This window comes from Tyto alba, unplaced genomic scaffold (genome assembly GCF_018691265.1).
Source record: "Tyto alba isolate M040663 unplaced genomic scaffold, T.alba_DEE_v4.0 Super-Scaffold_5, whole genome shotgun sequence".
Classification (NCBI taxonomy): domain Eukaryota; kingdom Metazoa; phylum Chordata; class Aves; order Strigiformes; family Tytonidae; genus Tyto; species Tyto alba.
In genome coordinates this window covers 3,208,816-3,225,162 of record NW_024881326.1, presented here as the reverse complement: position 1 = coordinate 3,225,162, position 16,347 = coordinate 3,208,816, and the positions used below count along the sequence as shown (strand labels likewise).

Below are 16,347 nucleotides of genomic sequence, written 5' to 3'. Positions count from 1 at the left end.
AAAAAGCTCTTAATGGAAAGATTTGTAAAAAGAATAGCAACTGAAATGATTTCCTGTTAAGCCCACCTGGTCTGACACTTTATGTAACACAAATTCTGGAATTCTAGCAGTGAATCACACATCCTGATTCAGACTTCAAGGTCTCAGCTTTTTTTAGTTTGCACACCACTAAAAATTTTTAATTGAACAGACTGCATAGAGGATGGTTGTTGCTAGGCAATAGGCTTGCTCAGTGTAGCTGTCTTACAGAGCCCTGTTCTGTGGGCCTGTGCTGGTCCAACTGGAATGAAAACACAGGGAGATAAAGAATTTTTTATAAAAAGGCATCCAGTCATGATTTGAGAGCTTGTATCACATGCTACAGATACTAAAGATGTGTTTGAATTCTGATGGTCACTGATCTATGCTTTTTTTTAAGTATAATGCCATTATTTCTGCTAGGAAGTATCTTGCTTCATCTGGTTCTCCAGGTGTTACAGAGTAGACTGAAGACCTTTTCCCAGTAACAGTACTTAACTCTTGATCAAGTCACTATTTACTTGCCAGCTTAGATGACTTTGTAACAGACATAGGGTTTTTTTCTTCAGGCTTCAGTCTATTTTTGTAGTTTTCTATGTGCACTTTTGAACTGTTGATACCCTTTTTAAATTGCAATGTTCAGAACAGGCTGTGCTGTTTTCATACTTCTCATAGTCATCATCTTTAAAAAAAAAAAAAAGTAATTATCTTTTTTTCATCAAGGATCTGATTTTTTTTCATACACAGCTGTGATGAATTAGACTTGACTGCTTCCCTTCCCCTCTCTCTCCACCCCAGTGATATGGTGTTTTCCTTTTTACAGGCTACTCAAAGCAGCAAAATAAGGTACATGCTGTGGAAATGGCCATTTTTTTTGGCCATTATCCTACTTTGGGGAATTGCAGCAGAAATATATCTCTTCAAAACACTACTGAAAAAATGCATTTCTTACTCTAGTCGATAGCTAGATGACATCTGTCATGTACTCAATTCATACTCCTTTGTGTTCGCTTCCAGGAGGTGTTTTCTTTTTTCTCTCTTGTTTTTTTTTTCCTCAGCAAATAAAAAGTTTTCAGATAACTTTGTAGATAGAGGGTCAAAGAAATGAGGAAAATAGAGTACTGTTATGTTGTTATTCTAGCTCTTCTTTATCTATTAGGGTTTTTTTCTGTGTGACAAGAAGGTCCAGTGAAAGTGAGTGTCTTCATTTTTTAGGGAACAATGGAAGATAAGATTTATGATCGTCAGGTGACTAAGCAGTCACTGTCTTTCCGGGTTGTTGACCAACAGCAAGTTGAACGTCATTTTACTATGAATGAACTTACAGAGCTGTACACGTTTGAGCCAGATTTGCTGGATGATCCTAACTCAGAAAAGAAAAAGAAGAGAGATACACCAATGCTGCCAAAAGTAAGTTGATGCACTAGGAATTATATGCTATCAAAGTAATTTACATCTGTTTGAGGACATGGAGTATTTGATCCTGAAAGGAGGCTAGTGCTGTGTTTTCACTTTAGAGCAGTATTTTTCACTTCAAATGGAGGTAGATGGCAGGTAACACAATAAAATATGTAATTAGTATAAATGAGCTAGATAATGAGTTTCCCTTCAATGTAATTGACAGTATAAGAAAAAGATCTTCAGTTAAAGACAAAAATTCTAAATCAGAACAAACAAAAATACTTTTTCACACAATTTAAGGGAATAGAAGCTTTACTGCAGGAAATGGTGGAAGCCAAGATTCAAATTTAACATCTAAGTGGGTGCTGGTGATACCTAGCATTACCTCAATTTGTGATAACAAATCTGTGAGGTGATGCTGTACTTCAAGGTCTGTTTTTTCTCTACCGAGGCAAGACTTCGTAAGAGTCAAATTAATCCATGCTCTCCTTAAGTCTTCTTGTAGGGACCCTTAATAGAAATGCAGTAGATAGAGGAAAAAGTTGCACTTACCTACTGTTTGGGTAAAGAAAATTGTACAATTTAGGATTTTGTAATCTGTTTCTAGTGTTGCCAGTACTGGCAGAGACCAGTGGTATTTTTGCAGACAATCATGTACACCATTTACACGGCTTAGTGAGAATGCTGATACTCTGTACTCTGAGCTCTAATACGAAGTAGTGATTTCAGACCTTTTCTTAGTGCTAAATGAACTTTTAGGATCACAGTGGCTTGTCTTCATTGAGGTCTGCCTAAATCTGTTTGTAATTGATGTGGCGTGTGTAGTAGTGGTTCATTGTCACTGCTCTATGTAGTAGTGGTTTGTTATCCTATGTAATACTTAAGGAACTGAAAAATTTACTAACCGAATTTAAAAATAAAACCTGTAACTCTTACAGTCGGGCCAGAGTAAACTTTGGAGGAAAGAATAACTGGTTCAATCATTTTATTCTTTTTTCACAAGTCAGTTTATATTTAAGATTAGGCTAAGGTTTTGTACTTTGTCTAATTTATATTCTTTGTGTATATGGTCTGCCAAAGACTAATTCATCATTAAACTGTTGTGCAATTATCTTTGCTTCTTAACAGGTGAATAGCTCATAAACAGTAACATGCAAATGTGTGGCCCATAGTTAACTGGTTAAATTTCTGAGTTACTACTGCATTTAGGTCATTCTGCAGTGTCGGGGTATGAGGAGGGAGGTTTTCTAATTTGTGAATTTATTAATTTCCAAGGAAAAATGGTATGTTTTCCATTGTAGACTATCTGTAGGCCACTGTAATACAATAAATTGTGGTCAGGCATCACATTGGCATTCTTAATAGTTAAGCCATTCTCTGAAACAGTCTATTAGACCACCTACAGTGTCGGTGCAGCTGCCAGGGGGATTTAGGAAGTGTTAGCCCTGTAAGTGTTAGTCGCTGTTACATATGCATTTTAAAACCCTTGAAAACAAACTTTAATGAGTGTATCTAAGCTCTTTTTATTACAATGTTTCTCACTGTAAGCAGTAAATTGTAGATAACCAAAAATGTATTTCTCCCTTTTTCCTGTTGTACTTCTTTTTTTGACAAATTAATCTTTTTGCCTCCTAAAACACCTTCCTTTTTAGGTTGTAATTAGTATTTATTTTCTTTTTATATTGTTAGTTATTATGTGACACACACACTTCTACTTCCACAAACTCCTAGCTAATGCATTGCCGTTTGCTGCTGCTGCTGCTGCTTATTTTTAAGAAAATAAAAATAGGTTGAAAACCTATGAAGCAGCTGGGTACATTTACTCAAAACATTGATTGATCCAACGCAATAATTATATTTTGAAAGTTATTTGTTTTCTTTTACAATAATAAATCAATTAATGAATGAAGTATAATGTAAAAGGGAAAACGTATAAACTCCAAACTTACTTTATCATTCAGTTTTAAATATTAAGTTCCCTATTAATTCCATTCCAACCATTAGTTTAAGGTATGTTTAAGTTAAGTTGAATACAAGCTTTTAACCAGGTTCTTGGCTGTAAATAGAGCAAATTTGTGTACTGGAATTCTCTCTGCTTTTTTCACAGTTTTAGTGGATGGTACCGAATGGAATTTCAGTGTGCATCTTAGTACATCCCTTTTTTCTATTTGTTGGTTGAAAAGGCTATAAATCATCAGTTGGATTGATCTTATTCTAGCAATTTCTGTATTTATTTGTTGAAAACAAGCTATCCCCGGCAGCCTCCCAGAATACGGAAAGCTAGCCGTGAACCCCCAAATACTTCCCCTTTCTTTGTCCCCCGAATGACTCTTGGTAGCGAGGCAGGATCCCGCTGGCTGCTGAGCTCCCCCAGCTCCTGGCCCGCGGGGGTGACGCGGCCCGGCGCGTGTTTTCGGCGGGTTGGCAGAGCAGCCCGCGGCGCAGCTGGTGCTTCCGCGGGTCCTTGGCGTGGCTGTGGTGAAAACCGCCTCACGGTGTTAGAGGCGGGGAAGGTGTTTCTAAAGTGTTAATAAAAGTCGGTGTCTGTCACCCCATAATGTGTTGCCTGAGGGGAGGGGGGGGGTCACCACGGGCGACTCCTGGGTGGCTGGGCTGAGTTGCGGTTGGGGTGAGTTCTCTGCCCGTTCGGCATTGACCTGCCCTGCCCGTAGCACCAAGGTAGTGAACTGTCACAAAGGAGTTTATGTTGGAGAACTCTCCTTCATTTGGTACTTCTGTTTACTATTTTGGTGATACCCCTTTTTTTTAAAAAAAAAAAAAAAAAATTTACTGCTACTACTACTTCTTCTTCTGGCTGCATTTGCCTTCCCTGTGAAGCTCATCTGACTAGGATATTTTATTTTCATTTTAGCCACAATTAGGTTCTTGCTTTGCACACAGAAATGAGCAAGTCTAGTAGTTGCAGTGACTCCTTCCTTGATTCCCATGATCTGTTAATTTAATTGTGGCTCATGTCTTACTTATAATATCATCAGATTAATTTGTATGTTTTATTTACTGTTCTGTCTTTTTTTGGCCTATTCAATTCTCTAAAACCCTACATAAACAATCAAAAGCCATTATCAGCTGTAGGAAGTACTGCAGTGGATGTTATTCGCTAAATTGTACAAGGTTATTAATTCAAAAAGTTAACTATTCCTCATTTCAGTGTAATTTTAGCAGAGATGCATGATTTACCTTTATAAAACTTCTTAACAAGAATTAACATACTCATAGCATTTTTTTTAAGCTGATTTAAAAGACTATTGATAGGCTTATGGAAACATTTTACTGTAACATCGATTAAGTACACAGCATTTCGAGATGAAAATTTTCTTTAAGATCTTGTCGTTTGATATTCCAGTGCTTTGTTCATGGTAAGTTGAGCACAGCCAATGCGATCTCCACAACTTTTAGCTGGAAGCAAAGGCCACTAGAACTTTAGCTCTATTACTCTTCCGTCGTTGAGCTGTCTACCCCTTGACTGAGCTGTTCCTTTGTAAGTACCAGCAAAAGCAAAAGAGGCATTTAGGCTAAAAGGTGATGTTAGTGTTCTGCCTTTGACAGGCTTTGTGTGCAGTTGTGTCTCTGTCTGCAGGCCTCTTTTACATCTTCAAAGCATAGTCGGCTGAACAGTGATATCACTGTGTAATTTTATTGTTGTGCAGACAGTAAGGTAAGAGATTACTTTTGTAATCCTTAGCAACTCATAAATATACTAAAGCGTCAACTGGAGATACAGCTAGGCTTTGAAAGAGCAAACTCTTACAACATGAATACAAAGATCTTTGAAAATACGCATTTCGGAATTGACCTCTTCCAAGCATGCTTTTTAGAGGGAATTCTGAATAGGAATTAGGTGAAATGTTTTCCAGCTTTTCTGCAACCGTCTAAGCATAAATACAGAAAAACCTGGAAGGATCATAGGTTTCCTGCTGGATGCCTGCTAAGTCAGAGAACTACTTGACTTCAGTGACTCCCCCACAGTAGGAAGGTTTTTTAGTTGTGCAGCCAGGAATCGTGTACGTTGAGGGAGGAGTAATTCAGAGCTGAGCATTAGGGTGGTTCTTGTAACTTCTATTTCTAATGTACTTTTCAACTTCCTTGATAGAAGGAAAAAAAAAGAAGTTTTTAAATACTTTTGCTTTTAATGGGTTAGGAGAATTCATTCTATATTGTTTTAAAAGTATGAAGTAAAATTGTTTTGTGAATGAAGAAACAAATACTACTAGATTTTTTTAAAATATATCCTTGAGAATTTTATTTTTGCAATAATCCAAGTTTCAGTCAAAGACCAGTTTTCTTAGAAAGTTCTGTTGAGGGGGGGAAGATGTTGAATGTTGCTATTTTATATAAAAGTCGCACAGCAAATGTGCAGTATGTAGTTTTCCTGGAAGCTTATCAAAGTTTCACGTCAGGTTTTAATTTTAGCAGCAATTTTCTGCCCTTTGCAGTCTGAATGAAGACCTTCAGGTTGCTGAGGAGTGCTGAGGAGCCAGCGTGTACGGTTCTCGGGGGAAAGTGCCTATTGCACTGCAACCATAACTTCACAGCGCCGTTTCTCTGCCCCTACCCCTCTGAAACAGCTTCTATGTCTTCAACAACATAAATACTTGGTTTTAACAGAATATTTTTCTGAATGCTGTTCACATGAATTACTAAATTAGTCTTAACTTCCACTGATTGATTTCACTCATCCGCTATCCTTGCAGAGTTAAAAAGGACTACTTTGGAAATTCAGTCCAAAAAAGGTGTAACAGGTGTCTTAAGACTGAGTAATCACTCAGTCAAATTTGCTATATTTAAGTATAGAAATAATTACTGGATATAGGCCATGAGCTTTATGCAAATGTAGTGACTCATTATCTACCACAGACTAAAGGCATAAACAGGTTTTATTATTACTTCTGTAGCGTAGGAATTCAAAAGCAAAAGGTGGTGTAAAATGAGAAAATTCTGTTGAATGTGTTATGATTGTATTTCAGGTGTTACATTTTACTTTGCTCTGAATTTAACAGTGGGTCTGGAGTCTTTTTTTAAATCAGTGTGACTTATGACTGGGCTATTGTTCGGGGTTTTTTGAAAGGACGCTCTCACAAACTGCTTAGCACTCAGCTCCCGACGGACTGTATGAAGGGGTAGACTTGGCTGTTATGTAGCTAACACAAAAAAGTGTTTTCACCACAAATGCTGATAGCTGGGCTTGGCGATAAGTGCAGTGGTTGGGGCTTACCTCGGCCAGTGCGGCACGTATTTCAGAGCAGGATGTGTGAGGTAGGAGCTGGACAAAGACAAAAAGAGGGGGGCACCGCGTGTCCCCCGGAGCGGGCACTGCTGCACCCTCTGTTCCTTGCTCATTCTTCCCCAGGTCAGCGTGTTCGGTGGGTTAGAGTCACAGTCACATTTTTATGTGAAATGAAAACTTGGCTCAGCTGAGGTCGTGTAATGCAGATTGGAAAAGCAGATTAAAATAATAGTTCAGATTCAGTTGGATATAGTATATCATTATTTTATACTACCTCAGGACATAGCCAGGGCATGTGTTTTACTGTAGTTCCGTACTAGGGGACAATTTTTTCAATTTTGGAAGGCTGTGATCTCAGAATCAGAAGAATTTGCTGCTTATTTAAATTTATTTTTATTTTTAACCTTGGTATTAAATGTTCAATTGGTTGAGAAAAACTTGTTTATGAAATACAACATAACTCACATTACTTCATGGAAGACTTCCTTCTAATACATTTATCTCTCCATAGCATTTAATTTCCATCAGGATTTTAAAAATACAAACCTTTTTCCTTTTTTTTTTTTTTTATTAAATTCAAATCCTTTTTTTCAGTCTCTATTTTTTTCATTTATTACCAGGATTTCATCTTAAAGCCTATAAAACAATTGATAATCATTGTTTTGTATCAACTAGCTAAACAAATGAAGAGGAATACTTAGTCTGATCAATTTTTTGTGTGTAAGGTGAATTTTTTTTCATTGTAAAATTAAACAAACTAAATGGCAGTACTTTCTATATCCCGCTTTTCAAGCTCCGTCATTAAAGTTAATGCAAAATAAAGTTTAGACAAAGAAAAGCAAACACACAGTTGGATGTAATTTAAACCACATTTTGAAGACTGTGTTGGCTAAGTGAGCGTGGATTATATTCCAGTATTGTTTTCAATAATAGTGTTACCATGGAAATTAATGCATATGCATGTCCAGGAACCCTCCACACACTGATGTACAGCTACGGTATGCTGAGAGAACTTTTAATTGTGTTAACTTTTGTGTAATATCTTCTTGACTTCTTCATCTACTCATCTAGATGTTTGTGTCATCTCCTGTTACTGCATCCCTTTTCTCTCTCTCTCCCTTCTCTCCCACCACCCCAAAAATACCATTATTTGTTCCTTGTGCCCATTAGTCACGCAGGTATTACTTTGAATATTTTGTGGAGGAGCTGGCAATGAAAGCATTGATTCAAATTTAGGGAGACCAGGTGGTAGAAGGATGAAACGAAGGTTAGTTTATATAACTGGTTAACAGAATTGAGTTTTAAACACAGAGAGAAACAACTTTCTGTAGCTGTCGTGACAAAACCACTGGTCAGGACTTCCACATGAAGTTCCCAGTGTTGCTGCAAAAATCAGTTTGCTTGTGGGTACAAGCCATTCTTTCCAATTCTTTACCCCTTTGCCAGGGTGGGATAGTTTATATTCCTGTTCGTACAGTGCCTAGCAGAATCAGGCACAATGTGGAGTGGGTCTGTAGGTATTCACGTAATTCTACTGCAAAAAGTATATTCAGTGTAGTCACTGTAATTCATTTCAGGAGTGACCCAAAAATTCAATGAGATAATGTTTTTGTCTCATTAATCTTAGACTGAATGCTGAGCTATATTGGAACTTTTATTTATTTATATATATATATAAAAGTATATCTAAAAAATACAGATATATGTATATAAAATGTTAGTATGCCTGTGTACAAAACCTTCACAGTAGTTTGCCATTATGAAGGACATTGCTTTTAAGATTAACTGAAATATTTACAATTAAGCATAAGCATTAGGGGTACTGTGGAATATAGAGGTCTAAATTGCAACCTGCTGATCCCATCCAGTTCGTCGCAGTGATTTGACCTTTCTTAGTTCAGATGGGTGGAAGACTACTTATCTCGACATGTATCTTAACAGTTTTAAAAAGCGGCCTTTTCTGTTCAATGTTGATGGGCAGTTGATGGACCAAAGTATTACTTAGTGTTTTAAATCCAGTAGAAGTGTTCTTTATGTATTTCAGATGCAGATTATTGATAGGCCCTCTCAGGTATCCAGCCTAAGCAAAGGAAAAATTATTGAGCACATTCCATTCTTTTTAGGTTCCTTAACTGCATTTATTGTTGTAGAATCTGAGTGCATTCCTGTGGTTCATTAAGTGACTGGACTGTCATCTCTGTAACAGATTGTTAATCTGTTACCCTCCCTCTGAGGAAAATTGTACTATTAAATTATTTTTTAATTTTGTTTCACTCTGAAGTGTTCTGAGCTGCTATTTGTGAAATTGGGTCAAAAGCAGTAAGTTAGACATGCACGGAGAGTAAATATAGGAGAGCTATTGAGTGGCTTTTCATTTTATCTTCTCTTTATTTGAATAGGATACAATTCTGGCAGAATTGCTTCAAATCAATAAAGAGTATATAGTTGGATATCATGAACATGATTCACTCCTGGACCATAAGGAGGAAGAGGAACTCACCGAAGAAGAAAGGAAGGCAGCATGGGCAGAGTATGAAGCAGAAAAGAAGGTAAAGCTAATTAATCAGATTTTACGTATATGAAAATAACATCTCCACATTTAAATACCACTTACCTTTTCAGTTTGTTTGGGAGAAATTCGTTTTCTTGTAGGACAAGAAATGGATATATAAAGCAAATTTTGACATGAAAAACAGAGGTACCATGTCTTGTTTGCTACTTCGATGCTGGTCTTTTCTGTGTATTTTCTTTGTTACTTTCATTTAAAAGTTACTTTTTCCTTTTACACACACATTTTTTTCTGTTTCATAATAAAGCTCAACTGGTGTCCTGCATAATACCTCTGTTTTACCATTTGAGGGAATTTCTTGCTCCATTAATGGTATACAATTGATTTCAGAATTTTTTGCCATGATCCCACAGACACATAGGCACCTGCCAGAAAGGACCTAAACATTTGGGGTTTTTTTCAATTAGTCCTTGTGTCTTGCTTATTTGATATTTAAGCAGGTGGTAGAATGAAGAAAATTGTAAATTGGCTACAAGTTTTGGATTTTTTTATTGTAAAAGGAATATGGTAACTGGAGTCTCATAGCAGAAAATTTCTGGAAAGGCCAAGTTTGGTATTCAGATCAGATCAGTAATCTGAAAGTACAAAAAGTAGATGTATAAATTACCACTGACCATCTTGAGTGAACAAATGACAAATGAAATGTAGTATTGGGAGAGGAAAAATAGGAAGAAAAAATATAGTAAGCACTAAAATTGCCCTGTGAGAAAACCATATAGGAGAGGAGCATTGCATTCCTGCTAATAAACTATGCATTTCGCTTCGTCAGAATTTGATTACAGTTAGGTCAAACTCAACATTAAGTAGTGGGTTTGCAATATAAAAAATGCATCTTAAACAACTGAAGATATACTAATAAGCCTTGGTATTTTTTTTTTTTTCTTAGTATACTGAATAATTTTAATTAAGCTGAACTCCTGTATTACTCAAGACTGGAACTTGGGTTCCTCTGTGATTCAAATGTGCTTCTGAATTGGGGTTTGGAAAGGATCTTCAGTTTATTGAGACGGGTTGGCCTTCATGTGCACTGTCCAGTGCTTGCAGTCTTCTCTAAGCGCTGGTTTGTCTGCCTGTGGTATTTCATGGGTGGTTATAGAATACCATTAATTATCAGAGTTATTAAAATATAAGTACATTTTGTGTTTTTAAGGGTTTGACTATGCGTTTCAACATGCCAACTGGGACCAATATGCTTCCCACAAATTTCAACTCTCAAACATCATATATTCCTTTCAATTTGGGTGCTCTGTCAGCAATGAGTAATCAACAGCTGGAGGTAAGTAGCCATCCAAGTAGTGTAACATGTCTGTGTTGTTATAAGCCTGCATGTGTTTTTCTGTCAAAAATAATGGATAATGTCATTCTTAAATACCTTGATAATTATGTAATTGTATCCTATTAATAGGGTGGGGTTTTTTTGTGTGTAGCCATATTGAGGTCTAACTTGCATGCCTAGAAACCTGTACCTGTGTAGTATCTCAGGATTCAGGAAGATTAACTGCATCCTTTGCGGACATTAATTACCACATCGAGCTTTCTACCTCCCTCTGTCTTCTGTCCAAGAAGGAATGGGAGAGAGCAAGGCATGCTCTGTTCCTCAGTTGTCCCGGGTCTTGGTTTGCCACCTTAGCTGAAGGAGCCGAGGGCATTTCTTCCTGAGAAGGTGCCAGGCTGTAAACTGCAGGAGTTGAAGCACAGTTGTCTTACAGTACCTTTGGTGAGGAGTCTGTGCCTAAGGATTTCAAAGCTCTAATGAAAGTGTGCAGATCGGGGAGGGCTGTGTTTGAATATACCTGAGAAATAATACACAGTATGTGTGAGTATTATGCTAAAGCAGATAATTTAGTGTAATAGATAATATTTTGAGCACACAGTATGAGTTAAAACTTTAGTGTTCTCAAAGTCAGTGTTGCAGAAAATTGTCTGGGTAGAAATGTAGCACTCCTGTGATGATCTGAAAACCTTTGGATGCAAAAATAGTTTTTTACAAATACTGTCCACTGTACAAATTGGCAGATCTATACATACTGCTCAATGACTATGCTGAAATTTAGTTGTGTGGAAGCTTAGACTCATTGACTTGGGCAAATTGAGAGAAAAAAGTAATGAAAGTCTAGGTACACAAGGCAAAGATGAAGAAAACTTATGAAAGGTTGGCAAAGAAACGTGTCCTTTATATCTGTGCTTTATAATAAATTTTCTGGTGTTTTCTCAGGACCTTATTAATCAAGGAAGAGAGAAAGTTGTGGAAGCAACCAACAGTGTAACTGCAGCAAGAATTCAGCCCCTTGAAGATATCATTTCAACCATAGTGAGTGAAATGGATAGCTGTAGTGTGAGATCAGGAGATGGGAAAATGTTAAGTGTTACCAGGCAAAGAAATTACTGTTGTATATGGTCATTCAGCTAATTACTTGCATTATTAATGAATATAATTTCCAGTTTGTATTGACCTTTATCCCTGCAGCTTGCAGCAACCCTTAATGGTGTCTAGATGACATAGAGCCTTAAAGGAGAGGTTAGATCCCTAATTATTTGCCATGCTCTGAAAATGCTGATATTCTACAAATAAGAATAATAATTATACACAAATAAGATGTATTTCCCATATCTTGTCCTTACCTACCTATCCTGGGCTGCCACATTTCTCACTTGCTCCCAATAATCTAGAGGTATATTACCTTAGTTAGCAGTTAGAAGAACTAATAACTCATAGTTCTGATTCCGGTGAAGTATAATTTTGCATTTACTGGAAACTGGGCTGTGTTTTAACTCTTGATGCAGCTCTGAACATAACACAAGACCTCAGTTACCGTTACACTTACGTTAAAATGACTGGTGCCAAAAAGGTTTTGGTTTTGTTTTTTTTTTTTTCCTTTTCAGTGGAAGGAAAATGTGACACTCACAGAGAGCCAAGTACAGGCTCTGGCACTAAGCAGACAGGCAAGCCAGGAGCTTGATGTCAAGCGCCGAGAAGCCATCTATAACGATGTCCTTACCAAACAACAGATGGTAAAATATCTAATATTTCTTTGATCAACTGTCCGTGTTTGAACTGGGATATTGAGTATGGGCTTTGCATGTGTGCATTCGTAAAATAGAAGCGTGTGTTTAGGTACATAGATGTGTGCTTACAGAATGTGTGTTTCAGCGGTCGAGTATTTGCTGGCATCGTGTAACGGTGTACGTGACGTAACATCAGGAGATGGTGACTTCTGCGGTGTGTTGGATTGCATTGCTCAGCCTCATTGAAAGAGACTCCACGAGAAGTTCATTTAAAAAAAAATACCCACCAGATTTCTCTGTTGAAGTAGTTTGCTTGAAGGTCATGAGGCTTAAAGAGAAATCTGATTCCCAGAGCTCAGAAAGCGACTTATGAAATGCACATCTTAGAAAAGGATTGGTAATGTTTTTTTAGCTTAGAATTATTTTGCAAAATCTGAAAGTTGCCCAGATTATGTCAATTGGAAGAGTTTTCTCTTAGGCAAACAAACATTTAGTGAGAGACTGCGTGCAGGACTTTGAAAGGGAAGATAAATGGTACCTGACAAATAATGCTGTAACTTATACCTGGGAATAATTTCACAGTATAGTGCATGTTGCCATAGCAATTTACCCAAATGCTGTATGCAATACAATAGGCAAGTCATTAAGAGAATTTAGCCCTAAATGGTGTTACTAAATGGTTTCTACAGTAATCAGCTTGTGAATACCATCACATTAGTGATGGTGATAACAATGGTGCTTTTTTCCTTCAGCCCTGCTGTCCCTAACAAATTGATTTTAACTCTGAACTTGATACTTGCGGCATTGAGACGGGTCAGGCCCTTACAGCAGCTCTGCTTTCCCTTCACAGTTAATCAGCTGTGTTCAGAGGATACTCATGAACAGAAGACTACAGCAGCAGTACAATCAGCAGCAACAGCAGCAGATGTCTTATCAGCAAGCAGCAATGAGTCATCTCATGATGCCAAAGCCTCCAAATTTAATCATGAATCCTTCCAACTACCAACAGATAGATATGAGAGGAATGTATCAGTCAGTGTCTGGTGGTATGCAGCCACCACCGTTACAACGAGCACCACCCCCAATGAGAGGCAAAAATCCAGGGCCTTCCCAAGGGAAATCAATGTGATTTTGCACTAAAAGCCTAAAGGATTGTTAAAATCAGAGAATGAACTTTTATTTTTTTAGGAATCAATGGCTTAACAGAACTCAACTGTAAAAAAAAAAAAAAAAAAAAAAAAAATAAAGAGTTTGGTTGGTCCCCTTAAATGCCATGTTCCATATTAGTGTTTCAGCTTTGTTTAAATGGGACATAATGTTTTCCCTGTTGTCAGTGATGTTGCCTAGAATCTTCTTACATATGTTGAGTACAGGAGATAAGAAGTTGTTTTCAGTGAAAACAAGTCCTCCCATAACAGTAGCATCTCCACAGGTTTCCTGTCTAAACTCCTATGCTTGCTTTTAGTAGCTGCGAAGCCGTCATCGAATTCGAGCAGCCTAGGAAGGACTGCAGGTCTGTATGTTTCAGTATATACCATAAGTGAGTTGTAAACAGCTGAGTTCTTGATTAGAGTTGATTCCTCAAATTATGGAATACTTTTCTGCTTACCCATTTCTTTGTATTAGTGGGAGTATTGTAACAGAGATAGTCTAGTTTCCTTTTGACTGAGGTCTGGACTCATACTATATCATCTATGCTGAAGGAAACAGGAACTGAAAATACTCTTTGAAACAGAATTGAGTGCAATATTCTTAAAAACTACTGCTCTGAAACTTTTGAGTCATGCAGTTACATAGAAACTGTGTATACAGCCTTAAACAGTGACTTGGGGAAGGTGATTATTCTTCCCTAGACTTCTGCCATTTTTTATTTTCAGTTTTATGTGATGGAATAACAAATGGTGATCTTAGAGTTGGAGATGTTTTTCCTTTACACGCTAATTTACTCTACACAGAGTCCAGCACAAAGCACATTTCTGTTAACACCTTAATGCTGGTGCTACTGTCTCTTCCCATTGCCGGCAATGGGAGACGGGCCAAGAAAATTAAATTCCTGGTATTTGGGGGGTTAAAATAGTGATGGTGGCCAGGGTCAAACCCTGTTGTATGAGCAACTTCAAAATGGCAGAACCATTATCGATTTCAAAAATCAATACCAAGAAAGTGCTGTAGCAGCTTCCAGAGCTGCCAGAACTTTGCCTGTATTAGATAAGAGTTTGGAATATGCACTCCTCCCCATTCCCTTGGGTTTGTGTGAAAAATTGATTTAGTACACAAAGAGATAGATTTTTGTTTTGTTTTAATGTAGACCGGAGATAAATTTCTGGTTTATTATATATCATTAGCATTCTCTTTACCCACACTTTTTGTGCTTGTGAAGATTTTAAGATAATTAATTACAAATAGGGCTTTTCTTTGAATACAGTTTGGTTGATTCTCCCCCCCCCTCCCTACCCCCGAAAAAAAACAAAAAAAAAAAACAAAAAAAACCCCACGTTTATAATCTGGGGGTAAAAGTAAGTGACAGGAACCTTTGAGGCAACAGTGTATCAGTTACAGAGAATTCTGGAGAAACGAGCAGATGGAGGTGTTTGCTGCGGATATTGCTGAACTCTTCTGACTTGCTGACATGAACTAAAATTGTTTTGGTTTCTGGAAAGTTTCTTGCAGGAGTTTGAGTTCTTGCCCTGAATGGACAAGTGGGTTTTGCATCTAAATATGCAAATCTTACGCGATATTTCATTTTGTGATTTGAAACTTGTTTTGTGATCTGAACAGAGTTTGGTCTGTTGCAAAACCAGCTAACAGGTTGCTGTCTTGGACTCTTCTATTCCAAGATACCACAAAAGAACCTCAGTATGTTCTAGTGCTTTGCCAGCTCTACCGTTAATCGGGGGGGAAGGGAGCAAAGAGAGATGTATTCACACCAGAAGAAACAAAATGTGAGACTTTGAGACAAACATTTGAAGGCAAATGTACTCTGGGTAACTCTCACCGATATTCCTACGTGTCGTGAATAAGAGAAACACTTTCTACCAAACCTGGGAATGTTCAATGGAGTTTTACAGTAACTCAAAGACTTAAATGTGGAAGTTTTAGGCAACATTTAAAGGCACATTTTTTTTCATTCTGGACAAAGGTATGGATAACGGAAGACTAACGCATAAGAAGAAATCAGAGCTAAGCATTGAAATAAAACTTGGACCACTTTGCATACATGTTTCTCACTCGACATTTTAGCTGCATAACAATGTGCTTTGAGTATAACATCAAGCTTTAACAAATATTTAAGGACAGAACGTACATCAATAAGATAATAAAAGGCTCATTTTTATATTTGTTTTAGATGTTTTAACTAGATGAAATGGCTTAAGATGACAAATAAAAATGTTGCTTGTAATACAGTTTTGCCTGCTAAATTCTCCACATTTTGTAACCTGTTTATTCCTTTGGATGTAAAGCGTTTTTGCTTAGTATTGTGATATTGTATATGTTTTGTCCCAGTTGTATAGTAATGTTTCAGTCCATCAACCAGCTTTGGCTGCTGAAATCATACAGCTGTGAAGACTTGCCTTTGTTTCTATTAGATGGCTTTTCAGTTCTGTATTAAATATGTTAAGTACTATAGAAAAGGTGTCCCTTCTTCCTATAAGGCTGTTTTGTAATATATATAAGGACTGGAAATGTGTTTTTAAAGAGAAGAAGCATTCACGTATGACAATATACTATCTGTGTTTTCACCATTCAAAGTGCTGTTTAGTAGTTGAAACTTAAACTATTTAATATCTCATTTAATAAAGTGACCAAAATACATCAACGTGCCTTGTGCTACATTCACAATACAGCGTTAACTCTGCAGGGACACAGGCTGGGAACGTGTCTTTTGAGAACTGCGCTGCCCTGTGAGTTTAAGCTCTTACTTTTTTCTACAGCGATGTACCCGTTACTGGATGTAGCCATTAATTTCATTTAGGGAAGAGAGTTGTGGTCCAGGTGTTCAAATTATGCGAATTAACAGTAGCTTCTGCAGCCAATCTGTTTAAAAAGGAAGAGTGAGTTACCGCCCAGCAGTGGTAAATTGTTAAAAGTGTGAGGTGAAGTTCGACTT

The 16,347-nt window shown here is 37.3% G+C and overlaps 1 protein-coding gene across 3 annotated transcripts in view; it reads left to right on the top strand.

The window, feature by feature from the left end:
• The window catches only part of ATRX (ATRX chromatin remodeler), an 89,796-nt gene extending 73,744 nt beyond the window's left edge, over window positions 1-16,052 (top strand). For all 3 annotated transcript variants that reach the window (XM_042807479.1, XM_042807478.1, XM_042807477.1), the window contains 6 exons: window positions 1,234-1,428; window positions 9,064-9,213; window positions 10,384-10,509; window positions 11,449-11,544; window positions 12,117-12,245; window positions 13,090-16,052. In XM_042807479.1, the coding sequence (XP_042663413.1) occupies window positions 1,234-1,428; window positions 9,064-9,213; window positions 10,384-10,509; window positions 11,449-11,544; window positions 12,117-12,245; window positions 13,090-13,368 (975 nt within the window). In that variant the 3' untranslated portion in view covers window positions 13,369-16,052. The remainder of the gene's footprint in view (window positions 1-1,233; window positions 1,429-9,063; window positions 9,214-10,383; window positions 10,510-11,448; window positions 11,545-12,116; window positions 12,246-13,089) is intronic.
• The last annotated feature ends 295 nt before the right edge of the window (window positions 16,053-16,347 follow it).